Below are 23,361 nucleotides of genomic sequence, written 5' to 3' on the forward strand. Positions count from 1 at the left end.
TCTCTCCTCAAGACTTTCACCACACTTTCATCAGTCTTAATTTTGTCTGTCATTTGTCAATCAGGTACAATCACGACAGCTCTGAAACTCTAGAAGACAACATTGAATTCACTGCAACAGATGGCACCAATCCAGTCAGTTTTGTCTTGCAAGTAAAGGTAATCGCTCCCGTTTGAGGAAATAATGGAGGTTCATTTAGAAATGGACAGTCTTAATGGCTGTACACACTTGGTACAGACCAAGTGTGTACAGCCATTAAGACTTTGCAGTCAGAAAAATAAATGTAAAAACTGAACTATTATAGTTTTACCAAAGTGACTTGCATGTCATCTCCAGGTGATGCCCATCAATGACGAGGTCCCGGTGTTGGTTGTCGGTTTGAAACCTGTTCTCAGCTGTGCAGAGGGACAGGAAGTAGTCATCACAACAGAGTTTATCTACGCCACTGATGCAGACAGCGACAACAACAGCCTGGCCTTCCTCATCGCCCGCCAGCCATATCACGGTGTGGTGCTCCGAAGAGGTGTCATCATCGATCGCTTCATCCAGGCAGACATCACTGCGGGGATCATCACCTACAAACACACAGGTGGGCAGCGCAGAGTGGGCTTAAATGTTTATAGCCGCTCGGAACTGCCGCTCTTGAGACACCGTAATCACTCAAATGGGTGTAAAGGTGAACACAATCTTCTTTCAAAGACATCCTGCTGATCCATTTCACAAAAGTTCAGCCCCCCAAATTCAGAATGGAGTGGCAGGAAGGGGTTTCAGACCCTGTTTGATCATAAAATCCGGAATTCCTGATTAATCTAGAAAAATCACATCTCTATTTGCTTATTTCTTACATACTTGCTGCATTTGTTTCTGCAGTGCTGTTTGAGGTGGCCTTCATATTTCGTTGTATGTTTGCACCATTCACTTTAATTACAACAGGTTCACACATGAGTGACAGATCCAGTTTATTTCGCCTTAAGTGATCGAAAAGTAACTTGTGTATCCGCCCTGTGATTGGGATCCGCTCCAAAATGTACTGGGTTCTTCCTTGCTACACCCTTCAACCAAGTTTGATGACAATTGGCCACGAACAGCACTAAAACATAACCCCCTTAGCGGAGGTAACTAACTTTTTCTGTATCCACATTGAAGAAGCTGTGTTGGTAGAAGGGTTGTGGAGTGGAAATCCAAATTTGCCCACTTTAACTTTATCTCTGACATTTTTTATGTGCTCATGTACTGTAGGGACTGTTTCTAAAGTGCTTAATATGATTGTGGTTTCAGGACTGGAGATTGGACTCACTCCTCGCCATGACACCATCACCTTCGTTATTTCTGACGGAGAAACAGAAAACTTGGCTGTGTGCTGCGGTGAAGGAAGTCCCACCAGGGCCAGAGGCAAAGCTCAGCTACGGGACAGCCTGCCTGTGTACGACCTCCAGATCACAGTGTTTCCAGTCGACAGCCAGCAACCTTCTCTTACAACAGGTTGGCCATTCTAACGCAGTCACATGGCGTCCAGAGCACCGGCCTTGAGCTATAACTAGACTTATGAAAAAAAAAAAAGTAACACCACATTGTGTCAAATTGGAATTGTTAAAGCCTGTACACACCCAGGATCAACCTATAAAGATGTTTTCACTTATTTTGCTTGATCAGATCTATTCACAGGACTGTGTGGGTGTGTTAGAGACATTTGGTTGGGATTCTTGTGGCAGTCCCGCAGGCTGCAATGTTCACTATTGACACTCATTATTGAGAGGTTAACCATATTAACTACAGCAATGGTGTCTGTCACGTAATGCACACTGGCCCATTAAGGCTTTTTACCATAAGCTTACTTTGTGACTGAAGCAGCTGTAAAACGATGGATACATTTTTTGAGCATCCCAGCGAAATGACTAATTTCCACATGATTCAGTATCTTTAGTCCATTCAAGTGAATGACTTGGGAAATGTTGTCCACGAGTACCCTTACTTCTTACTGAGCCAGCTCTGGCGTACCCACCACTCACTAAGGTATGGAGGGGTAGACAATTAAAGCTTGAAACAATTGCCTAATTACTACTGCTTTGATGCCCCAAAACCACCCAGCAAGTTCATTTTGTGACCCTGGTATTTCTTAAACCCAGCATACAGTAATGCTGCTGAGGTACTGCTAAACGCCTGCGTAACTGTGTCTCTTTGTAAACACACAGCTAGCTTAGCGCTAAGAAAACAGCACTGAAAATGTCCTTGTTAAAAGGGTAAAAAAGACCAAAAGAATTAGGGTTATGTTGGGTTTAACAACCAATATACAAATACTGTAAATTTGACCGAAAGTATGATGTTGAAATACATAATACATAATTTGTCCTGTCTTGTTTGTAGGAGACATCTTTAAGGTGGATGAAGGTGGGACTGCCCCGATTACTGCCTCACATTTGAAGGCCTCTGACGTGGACACTGTGCTGGATGAGCTGGTGGTCAGTCTGATTTCTCCGCCCCAGTTTGGCTACATTGAAAATGTCCTCCCCAGTCCTGGCTTTGAGAAAAGCAACATGGGCATAAGCATAGGTAAGAAACCCACCTCTAGTCTGTGTTAAGCCCCTCCCATCGTAAGTGCGGATACAAATACAGATGATTTAGTTGGTTGAACACATTCAGACAATGGTGTACTCGTTCATCCCTAGTTTTCATACTGTATTATCATCAGATATGTGAAAACCCCCCAAAAAGTGATGTGTTTTTTGGTCTAACCTCCTTTTTCCCAGCCTCCTTTTTATACAAAGACATCATCGACGGTCATGTGAACTACGTACAGTCCAGACACCAGAGGATGGAGCCCACAGCTGACCAGTTCATGCTCTGTGTATCAGATGGCAAACACAGCTCCGCCCATGTCCCCTTCTACATTATTATTAACCCAACGAACGACGAGGTCCCAGAGTTTGTGGCTCGCAGCTTCACAGTAAGTTCAATGGCCAAATTGAGACAGATTTTCTTCACAAGATTCCACCATTCACTGATGTTCTTCTGTGTCGAGGTACGAGAAGGAGACATGAAGCAGCTGGACTTGTCAGTCTTCCATGCGATGGATCTGGATGTCCCAAAGAACGTCCTGCTCTTCAGCGTGGTCAAAGCCCCGCAGCATGGCACCATCGTCAACCACAGTGGCGAAAAGCCAGTCCACAAGAGACGGGAGGCCAGTCCTCAATCCCCAGTGGTCGACTTTACAATGACAGATCTTACAAACGGTACTTTTTACACGTCGCTGCTGAAGCCTTGTTTCACTCATAGGACTAAAATGGACAACAAAGGAGCTCAGGTCATTGATTATTAATCTGCTGTCTCAGTGTGGTCCGGTTTAAGTTCAGGGTATGTGGTCTAAGTGCTAATGCTACTGTAAAATCCCAGCCTATGGGAAAGATGACGTTTGAGTTTCCCGCTGGAAACTACCACTCACCTCAGCTCTCAGACATTAAAAGAAAATTCCACATGTATGCAGCCTGGGTCTTAGTTGTTTAGTCTTGTTAGTCTGACCATCATTTGTAATGGGCAAACTAACAAAATGATCAACTATGATACCTTTCTGCTTACAAACAAAATATCTGGGGACACAGCACCTCTGCTAGACACAAGAACACTATACAGAAACCAACAGTAACTATATCACATAAAATATAGGAATATTAAAACAAAATATAAACTAGTATTTCTTAACAAACATGAATTTACTTGTTACTTTATTCAGCAATTTACACAGAATATGAGTCGGACCGGTAAATTAAAACATGAACTACATTACTACTCTGTTGTTGCTGCATTCAGTTTGATTTTTGGCATGAGTAAAATCAGACAGAAACGCTGTTATGTTTTACTGTAACACTTTAATGTCCCAAAGAAAACCTCAGTAGCATATCATCACAACAGTTCTGACATCACATATTACTGTATGTGGAACTGTACGGAGATTATACAGAATGCTCATTCATCAAAATTGATTAAGCGCTAGGCAGGTGGCCGGTACAAAAGGGACTACCGCTATACACACAAATTGTACATTTATTTTAACTTTATAATTGGTGTGTTTAGCAGTACCCTGTTTACCCAGTTAGTGCATAGTGCATTTACATGGACCTTTAAATATGTTGTTGAGATACCATTAATGTTAATTTCTGTGCCACGGATTTTTCAGTGGTAGCTACAGTATCACTAGCATATATAGTAGCACTAATTCTGGTTTTCTGTGGCCAACAATTTTGTTTCCTGCTTCAACTGCATAAAAATTAAAAAAGTAAGAACATGTTAAAGTCATGGAAATGCAAAATGTCTATTAATATTATTATTATGAATATCTTCCAAACTACAAAAACATGATTGTAGACTGAGAGTACTTTCATTTAAATGTGTAATATTAAACATTTCCACATCAAAATGTGTTAAAACACTAGACTTATATTATATATTTTGTTGAGTACTTACATTATCCCAAATGTTTCCAACAATCTGACCTCAACCACAAGTCTTCCCTTTGTAGACATTGTAGACCACTTTATGTAAATCCCATGCAGTTTTGGGCAAAAACCATGCATGTTTTTGCATGTGGTACATTGGTGATATTTTAACAATAATGACAACAACTCTCATGATACTATTTCTGTCTTTTGTTATTAAGTCAAATAAATCTGTAGCACCATTGGTTTTCAGGTATGGATCTGATGTACATGCATGATGACTCAGAGAATATGGAGGACAGTTTTACCATCCAGTTGACTGATGGCAGGCACCAACTCCACAGACAAGTGGTGGTTAAAGTGCTGCCAGTCAATGACGAGGAGCCTCGCGTCATCAGGTTAGACATCATTACAGTCCCTGTTTAAAGTCCGTCATCATGTGATTGGATGTAAAGTGTCTCAATCTGGTGTCCTTCAGGAACAATGGGCTGGAGGTGGAGCCAGGAGAAACCAGGCTTATATCCAGTGTCACACTCTTCGCACAGGACAGTGATACTCCTTCTTTAGAGGTCATGTACACGTTTGAGAGTGTTCCTACCCAAGGACTTCTTCAGCTTAAGGTTGGTGCAGTGCCAGAGAACTGAAATGTTACTATGTCCCCTGTCAGGTTAGCAGTACGCAGTAGATGATTGGTGCTGCTGCTCCATACTTACAGAACAGCAAACACTACGGTAAATGATAAAGGCTTTTACAACAAATGTGAGAAAAACCTGCAGCAGTTCTAAAGCCCAATGACAGGTTTGACACATCCATACTGGTTGTCAAAGTTACCTCATTACTGAATGGGGAGGTAGTTATATACAAGAACTGTATTGACAACTTAGTCTTTGCTATGGATGAAACAAATCCACACCACTATGTTGTATTGAATTAAGAAACTGCTTTGGACATGGAAATTTGCTGGAGCCAACCATCTACTGGGGACACTCATTTTGGATTTGCTGCTTTATAAGCTGTCACTGTTAACACTGTGATGACACTGGGAGGTGCTCCTAACTGTGACTGATCCTGTCTCAGGAAGGTCGGGACTGGGTGACGCTGGCAGCCGGGAGAAACTGTACCCAGGAGGTGGTGGACATGAACCTTCTGCGCTATGTGCACACAGGCCTGCATGGCACTAAAACACAGGATTTTTTTGTCTTCTGTGTGTCGGATGGAAAGAATCAATCACCCCCACAGCACTTCTATATCTCTGTCAGAGATCTAGAGAAAGGTACTGGAATTCACTCTTAAATTCTTCATTAGACATACATGTAGCTTTGGGTCAAATTATCCACTTGTGACATCCTTGTGACTGCCAGGCACTCTGCCCACTGTCGATTCATACTGATGTGGTTCCAGTTTTAACCTTTAAACGTCTCCTCCGCCATGTTTTTTAGGAAATATCGCCATCTTTGTGAAGCCAGTGAACGTCAGCCGGGGGGATCGCGTGGTTCTTACCACAGATGTGCTGTTAGCCACCGACGGCACTGACAAGCCTGAGGAGCTTCTGTATGCCATCACCAGCCCTGCTCCTCACGGACACATAGAGTACATCAAACATCCTGGGCTGGCCATCTCCACCTTCAGCCAGATGGACGTAGCAGCCAACCTTGTGGCCTACGTGCATGACAACCGTGCCAGCACACCCACAGAAACCTTTCAGTGAGTCTAGAAGCCATTGAGTACAACTTGCTCAAGTTCACACTGCAGCTGAGACTTTATCAGATCAGGACTCTGCATCAGTCAAACACGGGTCGAGTTTTGCAAACCACCACCCTCCTGCACCCACAGAGCTCAGTACTGAAACACAATCTGCACTCACAGTTGCTCACTAAGTGCTTTATTTTTACTTGCGCAGTTGAAAGTGGAACATGAATTCAAATCATAATTATCCATGGTCTATTTAGCAATTACCAGCTATGTTGCTACCCACTTTGCTGCTGTAGCTCGCACACTAATGTCAATCAAGCATTGTCTCTGTTGTAAATTGTAATGCTAACTGGGTTATAGCATCCTTGTCTCGTTTTGGTGTCTTAAGAGTTGTGTTCTTGGAAAAGTATCTGTCAGCTGCTGCAGCACCTGTGCTCCTGCTGTCTCTGAAGTTTACTCAACTGCAATGTGACGAACTTGAGGTTTTCACATTAAAATAAATCTTGGCGGCTGATTAGGCTTGATAATATTTAGCTGATTTAGATGTTAAAAATAGCCTGCACAGTCTTTTTCATTTTTACCCGTGCCCATGACTTTATATAAATATTTTTTTGCTTTTTCTTTTCTGGAAATTCATTTAAAATTTGCATTGCATTTGGATGGAAACTTGTTACATTTACTTTTGATTAAAGCTGCAGTGGGTAACCCACCCATCCCAAAGAGCCGATATCTGACAAGCATGGTAAAAATCAGAGAAAGAAACAGTCCTGTAGTGTGAGCAGTACAGTGATTGTGAAGTGTTGTCATCTGCACTAGCTATAAGACAGAACACAGAAGATGATTAAAAACATTGCTCTTAGCTTTCCTGTAAGTTAATTTCCCACAGTGGAGCCACATTTGTTCCACTGAAGCGTAACACTCCGGCTGTTGTATGTTCCGACAGGTTCATTGTGAGCAACGGTAAGACCAGCCGAAACGGGAGCTTTGAGATTGCGGTGGAAATGGTGGACCGCATTCTGCCATCTCTGTCCTCCAACAAAGGCCTTTCAGTCCCACAGGGCTCCTCCATGATCCTGGGTCCTGACTGCCTGGCCATGTCTGACCCCGACACTCCACCCAGCGCCCTGATCTTTGTCCTCCTCCGGCCTCCACAGTACGGCGGGCTGCTTTTAGGTGGTACCATGTTAAAAGCTGGCTATAACTTCACCCAGAGAGACGTACAGGAGTTGGAGGTAACATATAAACATGATGGGGGGCCGTCACAGATCGACAGATTTGCCTTCACTGCCTCTGACAGCACCAACCGGGGCTTCCTGCTGGACGGGCGGTTACACACGGCACCTGTGTTCTTCACAATTCAGGTGGGTGTTAAAGGCTTTGTAGGTATGTCACAACTCTCACAGCACCCCCAACTGGTCACAGCCTTACAATATGACTGATAGAAATTGTGATATGTACCTTGAATGTTTCAACGGGTGTCTAACTGCACAACTCACATCTAGGGATCATAGATCTGTGAGCCAATGGGGAGGGCCCATCCCTATGTGTGTTTATTGCTTATGAATTCAACTTTTCATTTGTAATAGGAAGAACGGCTGTTTGGACTTTAAAAACCTACAGTCTTACTTTAAAGGACCAGTGTGTAGGCTTTAGTGGCATCTAGCTGTGAAGTTGCAGATTGCAACCATTTGACTGCAGCTCACCCTGCCAAGGGTGGAGGACAAACTACAGTGGTCACGAAAAATGGTTTGGTTTTTCCGTTCTGGACTACTGTAGAAACATGGTGGTTCACTAAAAGAGGACCCGCTCCCTCTGTAGATAAAAACAGCTCAGTCTAAGGTAACAAAAACACAAGGTTCTTATTCAGGTGATTATACACTATAATGAAAATATACCTATGAATATTATATTTCATTTCTGACAATAGATCCTCCTAAATATTACACAATAATTTTGAATCTAGATAGTTGAATGAGTGGATGTCTGAACAACTTTTTTATGACATTCATGTTAACCAGTCTCTATTTTATGTATAATTTCAGATAAAGCCTTTGGATAAGTCCCCTCCTGAGGTTGTGAAGCTGCTTCCTCTTTGGAAAGCAGAGCTTTTAGGTGATGGACGATATGGGATCTTTCTGTCATCTCGTGAGGTGAAGGCCCAGGACAGCGACAGCAGAGAAGAGGAGCTGATATTCTGCATCGTTCGCCAGCCTTACTTTAGTTTCCTAGAAAACATTACCACAGGTCGGTAAATCGGTTTGCTTCCGTCTAGTCAAAGCTTAGATTCAAATAAACTAATAGTAAATAATCTTTCTCTTTGGTCTTGCAGGTGGTTTTGTACCACAGCGCTTCTCTCAGGTGGAGCTGAACAAGAGAACTATTGTCTACATAATCAACCCAGAAAGGGAGTCTCTCTCTGACAGCCTGGAGTTTACAGTGTCTGATCCTTTAGGGAACACAGGGCCCTCTAACATGTAAGAAAAAGAACATTGATTTATTTTACGTTTAATTAACAGTGTAGTCTTCACTGTGATTGAAATTTGTCTTTGCAGTCTTGAATTCAGCTGGTCCACCGTGGAGCTGTCTCAACCCGAGTACTCTGTGTGTGAGGAGAAGGGAACTGTCTCGCTGGACATCATCCGGAATGGAAACTTGGCAGAGTCTTCTTATCTCACTGTCAAGGTCTGCAAGTAATGTATTGTTGAAACGCAACTCACTTTATAACTGTATTTAACTCACCGGTCCCCTGATGCTTGGCCTTTTTCTCATGGATTTTAAGACCTGTATATGTGTCATGTTTCCTTACCACAGGTCAAAGAGGTGACTGCAACAGTTGGAAGAGATTTCCTCATTAGCCCTTCTTCCCTCATTCAGTTTGATCCAGGTATGTGCTCATTGAAGTGTAACTACACCCCTCAAGTCTGCTAGCTCCCTTTCTCTCAGGGAATAAAAAAAATGCATGAGAGACCTGCAAAGGACAGCCACGTTAGCGTCACTGTCACTAGAAGCACATTCATGGTCCTTTGTGAAGAAAACTTTGTGAAAGTTTCTGTGTGGTACTTGTTTTGTAGCCGTAACTGTCAGTGCATGGGATTAAGGTAAAGACTGCAGTCTGGTGGTGCTTCTACAGCAATCTAAAGCACAAACCACTGCGGCAAAAATGGAAAAATATTAAGTAGAGGGTTAGCAAAAAAATTGCATTAATCAAAAATCAAACTCTGCATAGACATCATTCAAACATCACACTGTAGGAACAAGAAGAAACACTGATTTCTGGCTGGAGGGGACAAACAGCAAGGACCCTCGACTGAACCGACAGCAGACACAGACAACATCAGCTGTCAACTAACAGAACCCCTCCAAGCATCCACTGGGAGGGGGACAAAGGCCATTGAGTCAACATCTTTGACAGGGGTTACCACCTCCCTCCATATACATTATCATATATTCAAAATTCCACACTTAGGTCAGATGATGACAACTAAAACAGGGGTCTTCGAAATTTTTAAGGTCAAGGCCAGCTAAGGAGCTGGGACCCCCTACTACATATATTGTATAAAACTCAATAATAATATGTTGGATTCATGTTTGGTCTTTTCTCAGGCAGATTTAAACTTTTGAAAAAATAAAACCTTTCAGATTTTATTTTATCTAACAATAATTCGGGGGCCACCCTAGTGTTGAAGACCCAGGAATTACAATACTAAATCACATTAATATCCCTTGAAGAAAAGTCACATTGTGAAAATGTGTGTAAAAGTGTGACAGCACTGGTGCTACTATTGTGTTACAACTGAAATTCAGTCATTTACAGTGTGCTAATAAAATAAACAAACCAGATAGAGTCACGATGAATGACATAATCTCTTGTAAGCTGCGATGTTTCTGTCTGTACAGGAGTGTCAAAGAGGAGCTGGCAAACCGAGATCATTCAGGATCACCTTGAGGAGGCTGAGGAGATGTTCGAAGTGCTGCTCGTCTCACCTGAAGGCACAGTGATTGGCAACATCAAGAGGGCTCAAGTCACCATCAGAGACTCTGGGAGGAAGAAGGGAGGAAAAGGTAGAAATAAACCCCAGCTGTGTGTTTTTAGGTTCTTTTTTTGTAAGGTTGCATCACTGCATATTATCCCTATACCTGACCCTAGGGTGGATCTAGAGGGGTGGTATGGGATCTAAATGCTTTACTAATCAAGTTCAAATATGTTTACTTCAGCCTTTATTTCCCATCCCATAGTTCACCAGTAGCTCACAAGCAAGAATTGTGAAAAAAGCAAAGCAGGGTTAAACCTGAATCCACAGCCTGGATGCAAGACTGGGGAAATTTTTATTCACGTTTTATTCCCCCAACCCTATGGCCATACTGGCATGTTATAAATATGAAGTATTAATTATTAATGATTATTTAATAAGATGTGTGTATCATGATAAGAGTTTAATTGATTTGTGCCCATGCACCAAAAACTACATCCTTGGATGTAGTCCGACTTTCTGTGTTTTTATCACAAGATGGCGCCACTTATTCTGATTAAAAACTCAGGGAGTCAATATTTGCCCAAAGACACTAACATGACTGTTAAAACTCAGGACAATGCAAGCTGAACCACGATCAGGAGGCTCCTGTTCTTGGAGGAAAAGAGATTCGCTCAGACACATACCCCCAGCATGGATCTATTCAACTAGAGAAGCTGCCCCTCAGCACAGATTCAGTGATGTGGTCCCGTGGAGACAGCATCTCCAGGCCTAGAGCAGATGTCCCAAAAAAGAAACTCAAAGTAACAGGCAATCCAAAGTCTGTAAGTACCTGCTCTTGAAGATCAGCACTGGATTTGACTTTATCCATCTTACATTTTCCTTTAATAGTGGCTTTGATCCAGCTTAAATCTTAATCTTTCAACTCTGTTTCATCTTTCAGATTGCACCTTCATCAGTTTTTCACAACGGGACAGACATTGTTTACACGGTAAGCAGGAGAAGTAGCTGATACTAACCTGACCTAACCTTTTTAAGTCACTAAAGTCTGCATTTCTGCTCTTTAATTCCAGTATCATGGCATCATGCAAATGCAAGTAGAAGATGACACGTCCTCATCGAGGAAGGGCAGAAAGGCAAACATCCGTGTGGTTAGCAGGGGAGCACAGCAGCAGGCGTCAGCAGTGCTTACAAAGTCAAAGTCAGATCCTCAAAGGAAGATTTCAAAACCTCAAAAGACTGGACCGGCTAAAGTGCATGTAAGTACTAATCTTACTGGCTGAGTAACACTTTTTTAACTATCTAAGGAAAGATTTTGCACTTGCTAGTTTGAGACTTTCTATGCTCTTTTAGTATTTTATGGTTAATTATTGTGAAAAAAAATGTTTTCCAGTTAAAGCAACACCAAATGAATTCTGCTGTGAATTTGTACGGCCATAGGCTACAGCAGATAACTCCATACCCAAGCCCTGTGTGCCAGAACTGATGGGACTCCTGCATTTAAACCAGACCACCAATCAGCTTTTTCACTGCAACGGTGTTTCCTGGAAACCCTGGACACCAACTGATCAGGTACTCAAGCTTCACAACAGGGGGGAACCTACTTGTAATAAAAGCATGCGCTCACTTCTTTGCATCAGTAAATTGCCTGGAAAATGTTGCTCTTTGTCATTGTGGACCACTATGATTCCAGATTTGGATGGAGGAAACTACTTTTCTAACATCCATTCATCAGTGTCAGAGATGTAGTTTTTTAAAGAGAGTAAAGGGACACAGATCATCAGGATCGAAGGTTATATAGAATTGAGTGTATAGCAATAAAAGTCAATACTGTCCTTGTAAATGAGGCCCATAAGTGTTAACATAAAGTCTGAAATAGTGGCTCTAGGATAGAACCTTGCAGAACTCCATACGGAGGGGATTATGCAATAGACTTCTAAAATAAATGATTCAACATTCCATTCAAGTCCATTTTCTCCTGAAATACAGATGGTGAGTGCTCAGATGTGTCCTCAAGGCTGGACCTTCCACGGAGGCCGCTGTTACACTCTCAGCACTGAGCACAAGGTCACATGGACCACAGCTAACAGGGCCTGCAGGGAGAGGTACGGACCATTTATCATGGAGCTGTGCACATTGTGTTTTTAAAGGATAAACAGACTTTGAAGCAGAAAGCATGAATATAGTACATGTTTCTGAAGTTGTCTGCCATACATAACATGCATGCAAGCAAAACTGTATAATCTGAATTATATGGGCTATGAATCATCCTTTAGAATATATAACTTTCCCTCTTGTCCTTTTCAGATATAAAGGCACTCTAGCAAGTGTTCTCTCTAAAGTTGACATGGATTGGCTGTGGGACTTCAGCGGAAGAAAACCGTTTTGGATAGGTGGGTATCTTTGATGGTGTTATTTGATGCAACAGCATTTTTGATTTTTTTTTTTTTTTTTGTAATGAACTTTGTCTTGAGTGAGAAATATCCAGTGTAGTCTGTACTAAAAAAAAGGATGACTCACATGGAAATCACAAAATGGAGAAAAAGGAAAAACAACAAGCAAAAAGTAATGGACATTAAAGTAAGACAACAGTACTAAACAGCAGGGTCAAAACCAGTCTGAAAAAATCCCCAAACCATCCAGTCCCACCCGACCCCACCCACCACTGTATAGTTAGGGCTCCTCACACAGTACAATCCAAAGACAATGTAATTATGGTGAGATGAAAGAAAAAAGAATTAAATATTGCCTGCCATAACATATGTATACATAGGAGGGTAAATAATGTTAATAAAATAAAGTATGGATCCAAATAAATTCACTGAGGTCAAAGGTCGGTCATCACATGTGATTGAAGACATCAATGAGCATTCGTTAGTGTGGAATTTTGGTTTATTTGTATACTGCTTTAATTCACAATTAGCTTTTTTATTGCAAATGCCATTAGGAGCACTATAAGGGTGCCAGAGAAATCAGCCAGGATATAGTGAAAGCTTCAGCAAATATGACAAAAAGTTATTTTTATAATAGTTACCTTCTGCAGCTTTTAGTTTTTTGATAAAATAACTGGCTGATCTTTCTCCTGCTGTTTAAGGCCTGAACGACAGGGAGGGCCGAGGACGCTGGGAGTGGGCGGGCGGTGAGCCAGTCAGCTACACTAACTGGAGAAAGGCACCCCCGCGGTCCAAAATGAAGGGAAGCAAAAAGTGCGTCCTGGTGTGGAGGAGGGCAAAGTGGCAAATCAGGGACTGTAAGACAAGCAGAGGAAACCGCTTTGTGTGCTCAGCAAAAACTTGAATTTGGCGGCATCACAGCCACGAGTTGCAGGAGGAAGGACATTTAAACTGCAATAACTTTCCAATGAGGAACAATGGGAACTTTGCTGGAGCTGTTTATATCATTTATAAAGAACTTTGTGACAGTTAATGTGTCTAAAAAGTAACCTAAGTGGCATTGTTTACACTGCATTTATACTAATTAACCACTGAAAGTATTATATATGTAAAGCTCACAAGACTTTTTTTTTTTTTTTTTTTAAATGTATGTAGTGTATCTTGCTTATTTCAGATAGAACCAAGGCTGGCCAATGACCACAAGGCTCTGAAAGCCCCAGATTTACAGTTTGACTGGTTTGTGCTGCAGGTAATTTAGATGCAAATTTCTAACAGATTCTGCAACATTACCTCAGGCACCCACTGTCCAACGTTTTAAGGCTTTCATTATTTTAATCTATATTGTGCTTACATTGTACATATTCCTAAATTAACGAATGTGTGTTTAAACTGATGTCTACAGGCAAAATATAATGAAAATGCCATGTGTACTGTGCTGTGTGTACTGTACTTGTTTGGAATTTAAGGGCCAAAGGGAATATACACAACACAGACAGTGTTGGTGTTGGTGGAAAGGGGGGGCCCAGGCACATTTGCCAGGGGGCCTTGTTAAAGGTTAATCCGCCATGCACAGAATGTTGCTAAATTGCTGATTCGCTTTTTTCACAAATCTTTGTCTCCCCATGTTTCTATAAAAAGAATGAAGCACAAGCTCTTCATTATTTCCATTCAAAGAAATGTTTCTTTGGTCCTGTAAACAGAAAAAAACATCAAAATAAATCATAATCGATTTGTGTAAATGAAGCTCTAATGGAATATTTTCTACAATCAGTTCATCAAAATGTCTGAGTAATTTGTATAGTATTCAGTATTTGCAAGGAGAATTTGTGAGAATTCCTCCAGTTAGATTTCAGACTCTAATCTGTGCTGTGCCCTGTGAGTGATCTTATGTAAGTGTCTGTGTGAACTTCTAAAATAAGCTCATATTATAGAGGAAATGTTATTTATTAATCCAATAATATACCACTGTCTGTGATCAGCTATCCAGCTGTCACTTGGTACAAATCTTGTTAAATGTTGACATTTCTGCATTGGTTATAAGCCGATGTTGTTGTTGTTGTCCTCTTTTTGAGAATCCAGCACTATGGAGGTTATTGAGATCTGGGCCAGTGGGTCCTGCACCACAAGGTTAAGCGGCAATGTGATTATCCCCATCATGTGATCTACAGCCGGGGTATGAAAGAGGGCCTTTTATATGAGCTGTGAGCACTTCTCAGAGGTTCGCATGCACTGAACAGATACACCACAGCCTCTCCATCTCGGTAAGTCCCGCTAAAACTGAACAGATATATACGTGATGTGTGTTTGCTAAATCTAGATTTATAATTGTTTAAAAGTTATGGTTGATTATTACTGTAAATGATTAAAAATGTTCTCTGTAAAACTTATGATAGCAGCATTTGGAACATCAGTCAGTCAGGAGGAAAGCCCTTTAAGTTTTGAGACCCACTCTGACTGATAATTCACTACCAGTATTGAACTGAATGGAGCCAGTTGCTGGTAGGTCACATGTTAAGTGCATTAGCAGCAGCTGCTGCAGGCATGGGCTATGAAAAATTCATCACTCACTTTATTTTTTAAAGAGTGGTCCTATTTTGAATGAACTTAACCTTAATATTAGTGCCTCTGAGTGTTTCATCCATAATAAGATGCAGAATAAAGAGTGCTTTCAGGTGACATAACACCCTGCAGTAGACATTTTGGAGGTCATCATGTTGTGACCTCCATTAGTTTGTCTGCTGTTTTTACTGAAAAGTTTAGTTTCTTTTTCATTTCTATGATATCTTAGCATTTTAAGATGATGTTACCGTCAGCTAGCTCACCGTATCAGGTAACCATCACTGCTGTCTGTGTACACTAGTTAATGCGTCCAGGTTATCATTAAATGTGCCAGTTGACAATTGAATTTACAGTTTCTGTTGGTGTTTGTTTTCTCTAAACTTAAACATAGTAGTTGATCTTCTGAGAGTAAAATGAGAAGATTGATATCACTCTCATGCCTGTGGAGTCAGGCGTGGTTAGCCTAGCTTAGCATAAAAACTAACCAAAGCTTAAAAATACACCTATCAACACAACTAAGGTTCAGAAATGAACATGTTCTATCTCATGTGGTAATCTGAACACAAAATGTAAAACCAACTAGAGTGGGAGTTCCATGCTGGGACTATTTTTTGATGAGCAACAGTCTTCACAGTGAGGTTGGAAATAATGAGAAGAACTCCTGCACACTGTCTCGCTGCTGAAATACTTTGAAAGATTTCGGTCTGTCCAACCTTCATTGGGTATATGCATCAGAACACTTACACACACCACACACACACACACACACACACACACACACACACACACACACACACACACACACACACACACACACACACACACACACAGGAGCTCAGTCATCCAGTCAGGGGACTGAAGACATCAGTTTGACTGATTTCAATTCAATTTTATTTGTATAGCGCCAATTCATAACTGAAGTTATCTCAGGACACTTTTCAAATAGAGCAGGTCTAGACCGAACTATAGCATTTACAGAGACCCAACAGTACCACCATGAGCAAGACCTTGGTGACAAGGGCAAGGAAAAACTGCCTGTTAAAAGGCAGAAACCTAGGACAGATCCTTCGGCTCTAGGTGGGTGGTCGTCTGTCTCGACCAGTTGGGGTGAGAGAGAGAGAGAGAGAGAGAGAGAGAGAGACAGAGACACAGAGAGAGAGAGAGAGACAGAGAGAGAGACACACACACAGAGAGAGACAGACACACACACACACACAGAGAGACAGACACAGAGAGAGAGACAGAGACACAAAGAGAGAGACAGAGAGACAGACACAGACACAGAGACAGAGAGACACAACAGTATTGGTAATGGCAATCTAGCAGGACCATGGCAGGAGGCTCCACCAGGATCGATAAGAACCTGTGAGACGAAAAAGAACTCCGGGGAAGAAGTGAAGTTAGTAACATGCATTAATGGAACATGAATGAGTGCAGAAAGAGAGAGGAAGAGAGGAGCTCAGTGCACCATGAAAAATCCCCCGATAGTCTAGGCCTATAGCAGCATAACTAAGGGATGGTTCAGGACTCACCTGATCCAGCCCTAACTATAAGCTTTATCAAAGAGGAATGTCTTAAGCCTACTCTTGAATGTGGTGAGGGTGTCTGCCTCCCGAACCACAACTGGAAGCTGGTTCCACAGGAGAGGAGCTTGGTAACTGAAGGCTCTGGCTCCTGTTCTACTTTTAGAGACTATAGGAACCACAAGTAGCCCAGCATTCAGAGAACGTAGTGTTCTAGAGGGGTAATACGGTACTATGAGCTCTTTAAGATATGAAGGGGCCTGACCATGAAGAGCTTTATAGGTGAGGAGGAGGATTTTAAATTCTATTCTACATTTTACAGGGAGCCAATGCAGAGAAGCTAGTACAGGAAAGATGTGATCTCTTTTTCTAGTTCCTGTCAGTACTCGTGCTGCAGCGTTTTGAATTAATTGGAGCGTTTTAATGGACTTATTGGGGCAACCTGATAATAAAGAGTTGCAGTAATCCAGCCTAGAAGTAACAAATGCATGGATTAGTTTTTCTGCATCTGTCTGTGATAGGATGTGTCTAATTTTTGTATTACGTAAATGAAAGAAGGCAGTCCTAGAGGTCTGCTTCATGTGGGAATTAAATGACAAATCCTGATCAAAGATAACTCCAAGAGTCCTGACAGTGGTGCTAGAGGCCAAGGTAATGCCATCTAGAGTAACTATATCTTTAGACAGTGAGTCTCTAAGATTTTTGGGGCCAAGTACAAGAATTTCGTTTTTTTCTGAGTTTAACATCAGAAAATTGCAGCTCATCCAGGATTTTATGTCCTTAAGACATGTTTGTAATTTAGATAAATGATTAATTTCATCGGGCTTGATTGATAGGTATAACTGCGTATCATCTGCATAACAGTGAAAGTTAATGGAGTGATTCCTAATAATTTTGCCTTAAGGGAGCATATATAAAGTAAATAGTATTGGTCCAAGTACAGAACCTTGTGGAACTCCATGACTACCTGTAGTATTTATTGAAGATTCATCGTTAACATGTACAAACTGCGAACGATCTGATAAATATGACTTAAACCAACTTAGTGCGGTTCCTTTAATGCCAATTTGATGCTGAAGTCTCTGTAAAAGAATATTATGGTCAGTGGTGTCAAATGCAGCACTAAGATCTAATAATACAAGTACAGAGACAAGTCCATTGTCTGAAGCAATCAAAAGGTCATTATTAACTTTAACCAGAGCTGTCTCTGTGCTGTGATGAACTCTAAATCCTGACTGAAAATCCTCAAATAAACTATTGTTATGTAAAAAGTCACACAACTCTTTGGCGACTACTTTCTCCAGAATCTTAGAGTGGAAGGGGAGGTTAGAGATCGGTTTATAGTTGGCTAAAACCCCTGGGTTAAGAGTGGGCTTTTTAAGAAGGGGTTTAATTACAGCTACTTTAAAGGACTGTGGTACATATCCTGATAATAAAGAAAGATTAATCATATCCAGTAAAGAAGTGCCAATTAAGGGTACGACTTCTTTAAGCAGCCTAGTTGGGATTGGGTCCAACAGACAGGTTGATGGCTTCGATGTAGAAATTATTGAAGTTAACCGATGAAGATCGATAACAGAAAAACAGTCTAAATATATATCTGAGTTTACATTAGTTAAAGTTCCTGAACTTGGATGAACTGATGATCACGTCGCTTAAAGCATGTGTCACCAGTCAGAAAAGGACTTCAAAAAGGATTGGAAAGATACATTAAATGACTCCCATATATGAACCCCTTAATTAAAAATTATAATAAAAAATAGACTTTTTTCAGCAAAAAACATGATTTTTTTTTTCATTTTTCATGAATGGTTCATTCATACCAATGGATTAAGTGATGCTTTAAAACACATTGTATAAATATTTAAATTATTTTAACTAAATTAAAACTTTTTACATTTTAAATTCTTCAGGATTTAAATTTTATCTGCAGGAAACAGTATGTTCAAATTCTTCTGAGATCAATAATGTCTATACATAATCAATAGGATGCATTATAAGCTGGTTGTACCATTAGAAAATCAAATCAGAATCAGTATTCCTTATTTATTTAGTAATGTAATGTTTTATGTTTACTTTAATACAGTTTAAACACAAATGATGTACTTTAACAACATGATTAATAGATTAAAAGGTGCCTCACGGTTGGCCATGTTTGCTCAGAAAAGGCGGTGTGGCTCTATGGCAGTCCACTTGGCTGATGTGGAACATTGTCACTGGCTTAAAGACATCCAATCAAGTAAATTTGTACATTTAGGTGGAGTCAGATTACATTACAGTGACCATAGATCTAGACATTCTAGAAAAGTTATGTACATTGGAAGGGATGGGGGATCTGAATGACAATAATAAAGCTTAAACAACATCCATGAAACCTCAAACCTCAAAACCCAATCCCTCTCTGACCCCTTCTGACTCTGTCCTGTAACGTTTACGTCTCTTAACCATTTATTTTGTTGGTCATTCAAGGTTTGATCATGACATAATCATCTGATTTATCTCCTAATCTCCATCACTAAAAGTGGAACTGAGGAGGTGACCCTGCTGGGGGGTTCATCATGGATCATCATACCCCGGGCCACGCCTCCAACTTTCAGTGGCTTTCCTTTGCCTACCAGGGCCTGACAGAAATCCCCTATGACACAATTCTAACACAGATGGACACTCTGGAGGTGCTGGACCTGAGTTACAATCTCCTGAATGAGTATCCTTTCTTAACCACCAGGAGCTTAAAGACCAACGTTAGGTGAAGCCACAATGCTAGCATGGTGACAGATACATATTTAGGAAATCTCGCAATGTGGGAAAAAGCTGTGTTTCATGGAGCTGAGAGGTGACCTGGGTTCTTGGATGGGGCCAGGGACAATAGATAAATCGCAAAAATTTGTGCAGATTTAACCAATCCCTTGGAAATCTGCACAACTTTGCAATTTTGTCCAATCACGACGTCTTTTCTGCAAATTTGACCAAGCCACCATCTAGGAGCAATTTTATTCTCACTGGGACAAGTTGCATTCAATCTTTAATGAATTATAAAACATGTTTTTCACAATTTTCACTTTCTCCCACAATTTCATCGCTAAAACAATGCCTGAAAACATCAGAAACTAAAGAAAATGTGAATGATGTGAAATCAGGCATTTTAGGCCACTAAAACCCCCCAAAAGGCCACAAAATCCTGGAGGGACTGACATATATAAACTGAACTGCTGCGCTGCTGTCTGGATAAAAACTACTGGACTGACAGATAGATATTAGTTTATAAATCCATTATTTCCTGTAAATATTAGTTAGCAGTGGACCAGAAACTCCTGTGTGCCATGAGATAAAACTGCTGTTATTGTCAATGGAGTTTGGTGGCTTTGAAGAGAGCACAGATGGATATAAACTCTTCAGTTCCCCGTCTGACGGCAAGTTAAAGCAGTGACAATGTTCTAAATATAGCATACATTTAGACTGATATTGATTTAGATGGGCCTTTTTTAGGTGTTGTCCACAGCAGTGCATGGCCATTCTTTTTATTTAATACGTATCTCACTATATACTGTAGGATATAAATCCTGTTGCAGGATCAATTCTATGAATCACACAAATAAACATACATATACACATAGTATATATATCGACTGACCAACCTGAGCAGTGTGAGTTGGCCGTGTTCTCCTTCATTCAGACCTTATTGGAACCCGGCTCTGCTGGGTCAGCTGGAGAAGCTCAGCACTCTGATCCTGGACTGCAACAACTACACATCTCACATCAAGTTCCCCTACATGCCCAGTGTCACCACCGTGTGCATCAACAAGAACAAGATCAACAATCTGCCTGTGTTTGTGGAGGAAATCCGACGGAAGTTCCCAAACATAAAGTGAGCATGTTCTACAGAGGTACAGAAGTACTGTGGTTTTCATTCCCTCCTCCTTCATGCTTCTGTATTTCTCTCAAATGCAGGATCCTCAGTATGATGAACAATGAGGCAGCACCTAGCTATTTCAATGGAGGAAGTCTGACCCAGTACAAAGACTACAGGTGAGCACATGGCGTCCACTACCTGCTTTTTTCCCCGCTAAATAATAAAATCAAAGTTCCCTGTTTATGCTCTGTATATTCTCTTACATGTTTCTTTGCAATAACTATGATTATAAACAGCTCTCAATTTTCTGATTGTTGGGGGTTTAGCTACCTGGAGGAACTATAAAAGAGTTCTTTTACAGATTGAGAAAATTCTCCTACATCTTAAGCTAAACAAACTATAGGATGAACTGACACAGAAACAAGAAAACAAGAAAACCCTTCCTTCTGTAAGGGTTTGAATGCAGGACTTTCACTTGTAATGGAGCATTTTCACAGTGTGGTATGAGTACTTTTACTTCAGTAAGGGGTCTGAATACTTCTTCCTCCAGAAAATACAGATGTTGTCCCTGAACTGGACATCAAAACAAGTCAGCACATGTTGTACATCTCAAATGTATCAGTTCCATCGAAACCAGACCAATGGTGCAGCAGTTATGGCCTTTCAAAGACAGTTTTACTTGTACTTTGGCGCCCCTGTCTGCTCATTGTAGGAACATGGTGCAAAAATGTGCTCTCTTTGGTCAGAATTAGACCAGTGGTGTCTGGGGAAATGGGTCTGACTAACAGCAATGTATTTATGAATGATCAGTCTATTATTGTACTTATAGTTAAAAGAAACCAAAAATAAAACATAACACTACAGTACTACAAATACACAACACCAAAGCCAACAAAGGGAGGTAGGGGGACAGAGTATTTGATTGACACAGTTGATTCATTTATCAGAGCTGGTTCAGTGATTTACTGACCATAAGAGGGACCTAATCAATTTCCAGGGTCCATTTAATCTTCAAAACGACTTTATTGACGACATTAAGATTTGCATTATGGCCATCGCCATTTTTCTGGAGCAAGCAGCGGCCATTTCTCCCTGAGACACCCTACTATCAGACTTCTGGAGCTGCCCCCTGCTGGCCATTAGAAAGAATTCAGGTTTAAGACATTTCCACGTAGGCTTCACTTCACAGACCCGGAAGCTCTGTCCACTATTTATATATTACTGCCAATGGTCCTCTTAACTGGCCAATAGGGGCACCAGTGATCAACGACTGCTAGGCTAAAAACAAAGCCTACCTAGTCTGATTCAGGCCACACTTTCCACTAGAGCAAAAATACAATGGCTGCTGCTGTACTGTATGTCACCACTATGTGTCTGCTCAAGATCCATCAGTAAACTATACAATATATATTGAGAGATGCAGACTTCATTACTGACTGTAACTTGTTTAATTCTGAACTGATTTTCATGAAATGTGTTTGTTAAAAACATATGATGTGATTTATGATGACTCTGGTTACTTGCTGGAATTGAATTCAGTTACAGGGTGCAGACCTAAAATGCTCTATGCCATAACATTAACCGTCTTCTCTTCTCAACTTCCACTGGGACATGCAGTGCACTACAGGCTCCGTTCTATGAATAGCAAAGAGCTGCACTGTGCTAGTTTTAGAATGTATCGTGTCATTTTTAAGGCAAGTAAACAAAGTGAGGGACATGGTTTCATGTGTACATTAGTGATACATGAAAGGTTTCAAATACATCACCCCTCAATCTCTTTACAGTGGACAATGCCACAACATAATACTGTCCAATCAGTCTGTTTTAATGTGCACACTGTAATGTGAGCTCTGTGTTTTGTCTTTATTTGTGTAACGTCATTAAATAGTGTTCTAATGTTGCCTCCCATTGTGTTGTGGAAATAGAGATGCCCATGTCAGGTTCCCACTCCCACTACCACTTTTTTTATTGTGTTGCAGTCAGCAGAAGTAAAAGGTTAATATGTTTTCATCCTCAGACAATACGTCATCAGTCAGATCCCAAGCCTGGAGATCCTGGATGACACTGAGGTCTTGGAGAAGGAGAGAGCCCAGGCAAGAAAAACCTACCGGCTGCAGCAGAGCAGCCACAGCAGCAGAAAGAGGAAGGAGGACTCATCAAAGAAACACACGCACATACACAAAAAGTCAAATACTCTCATAAGACAATAGGATATATTACGTTTTTGAAGCCTTCCCTGAAAATCCACCCGCACACTGCCAACAATCACACACTGTCTGTTCTGTATCTGCTTGTTTCAGCTCATATTTGAAGCTACAGGATGTTTACACAGAGTTTAATATTCAAATCCAAACACCATGTTTTATATAGCTGTATTATCTAATTAAAAACAGAAATATTATACATGTTGTGTGCATGATTTTTTCCAAAATTCAGCCTCACATGCTTGCTATGGGTTTTTGGAAAGTGATGTTTCCTACAATTAAACTGTTGGTTTGAACAGTGCTTGGTCATCAACGTTAAAGCTGGAACACGCAAGATCTTATATATGTTGTCTGAAGGCATAAAAAGTTTTTTGTCGACAAATTATAGAGTCTTTGATACAACTGGGGCAGTCTTTGCACAGTTTTCAGCCTATTCATCTCAGTGAACCTGTTTCGGATGCATAGGGGGAATGGGGCTGCAGCTGCATGCATTACAGGTGTTGTGTTTGGTGCCACCACTAGGGAGAACTAGGAGCCAAACAGAAAGCCTCAGTTTTCCATTTCCCAGAGAGAGAAAGGGCATAAATAAGAATCAGATGAAATAGTGTTCATAAATAACTTTGCAGTAAATAGGAACAATCAGTCAGTCAAAATAAAAAGAAGTCTACCCATCTAAAAATAGTAATGTAACTCAGATAAGACAGGTAAGTTATATTTCAAAGATAAATGCCAAAAATGT

At 40.9% G+C, this 23,361-nt stretch overlaps 2 protein-coding genes across 6 annotated transcripts in view; both read left to right on the top strand.

Moving 5' to 3' along the window:
* frem1a (Fras1 related extracellular matrix 1a) overlaps window positions 1-14,225 on the top strand; it is a 29,962-nt gene extending 15,737 nt beyond the window's left edge. For 3 of the 5 annotated variants that reach the window (XM_051429012.1, XM_051429013.1, XM_051429015.1), the window contains 23 exons: window positions 65-158; window positions 337-589; window positions 1,279-1,482; window positions 2,365-2,550; window positions 2,748-2,944; window positions 3,020-3,230; window positions 4,684-4,828; window positions 4,909-5,050; window positions 5,508-5,703; window positions 5,870-6,134; window positions 7,066-7,483; window positions 8,165-8,366; window positions 8,452-8,596; window positions 8,675-8,804; window positions 8,934-9,006; window positions 10,020-10,184; window positions 10,709-10,917; window positions 11,037-11,084; window positions 11,167-11,352; window positions 11,534-11,665; window positions 12,083-12,198; window positions 12,401-12,486; window positions 13,188-14,225. In XM_051429012.1, coding sequence (XP_051284972.1) covers window positions 65-158; window positions 337-589; window positions 1,279-1,482; window positions 2,365-2,550; window positions 2,748-2,944; window positions 3,020-3,230; window positions 4,684-4,828; window positions 4,909-5,050; window positions 5,508-5,703; window positions 5,870-6,134; window positions 7,066-7,483; window positions 8,165-8,366; window positions 8,452-8,596; window positions 8,675-8,804; window positions 8,934-9,006; window positions 10,020-10,184; window positions 10,709-10,917; window positions 11,037-11,084; window positions 11,167-11,352; window positions 11,534-11,665; window positions 12,083-12,198; window positions 12,401-12,486; window positions 13,188-13,390 — 4,006 coding nt within the window. In that variant the 3' untranslated portion in view covers window positions 13,391-14,225. Of the gene's footprint in view, window positions 1-64; window positions 159-336; window positions 590-1,278; window positions 1,483-2,364; window positions 2,551-2,747; window positions 2,945-3,019; window positions 3,231-4,683; window positions 4,829-4,908; window positions 5,051-5,507; window positions 5,704-5,869; window positions 6,135-7,065; window positions 7,484-8,164; window positions 8,367-8,451; window positions 8,597-8,674; window positions 8,805-8,933; window positions 9,007-10,019; window positions 10,185-10,708; window positions 10,918-11,036; window positions 11,085-11,131; window positions 11,353-11,533; window positions 11,666-12,082; window positions 12,199-12,400; window positions 12,487-13,187 lie in introns of those variants that run through there. The other 2 variants (XM_051429014.1, XR_007888304.1) reach the window with 2 other exon arrangements.
* Window positions 14,226-14,320: 95 nt separating this feature from the next.
* LOC127379441 (uncharacterized) lies at window positions 14,321-22,819 on the top strand. Its single transcript, XM_051429049.1, has 5 exons — window positions 14,321-14,747; window positions 19,091-19,272; window positions 20,242-20,433; window positions 20,517-20,594; window positions 22,436-22,819. Exons 2-5 carry the CDS (start codon window positions 19,127-19,129, stop codon window positions 22,626-22,628), a joined length of 609 nt encoding a protein of 202 aa, XP_051285009.1. The 5' UTR covers window positions 14,321-14,747; window positions 19,091-19,126; the 3' UTR covers window positions 22,629-22,819.
* The last annotated feature ends 542 nt before the right edge of the window (window positions 22,820-23,361 follow it).

The sequence above is a fragment of the Dicentrarchus labrax genome, unplaced genomic scaffold (genome assembly GCF_905237075.1).
Source record: "Dicentrarchus labrax unplaced genomic scaffold, dlabrax2021, whole genome shotgun sequence".
In the NCBI taxonomy this organism is placed as follows: domain Eukaryota; kingdom Metazoa; phylum Chordata; class Actinopteri; family Moronidae; genus Dicentrarchus; species Dicentrarchus labrax.

Bases quoted from the DNA above. Each gene is read 5' to 3' on its own strand.
- LOC127379441 (XM_051429049.1), top strand. From the start codon at position 19,127: ATGGATCATCATACCCCGGGCCACGCCTCCAACTTTCAGTGGCTTTCC. The intron at 19,273-20,241 runs GTATCCTTTCTT...TCCTTCATTCAG, and splicing joins AGTTACAATCTCCTGAATGA to ACCTTATTGGAACCCGGCTC. The intron at 20,434-20,516 runs GTGAGCATGTTC...TCTCAAATGCAG, and splicing joins CGGAAGTTCCCAAACATAAA to GATCCTCAGTATGATGAACA.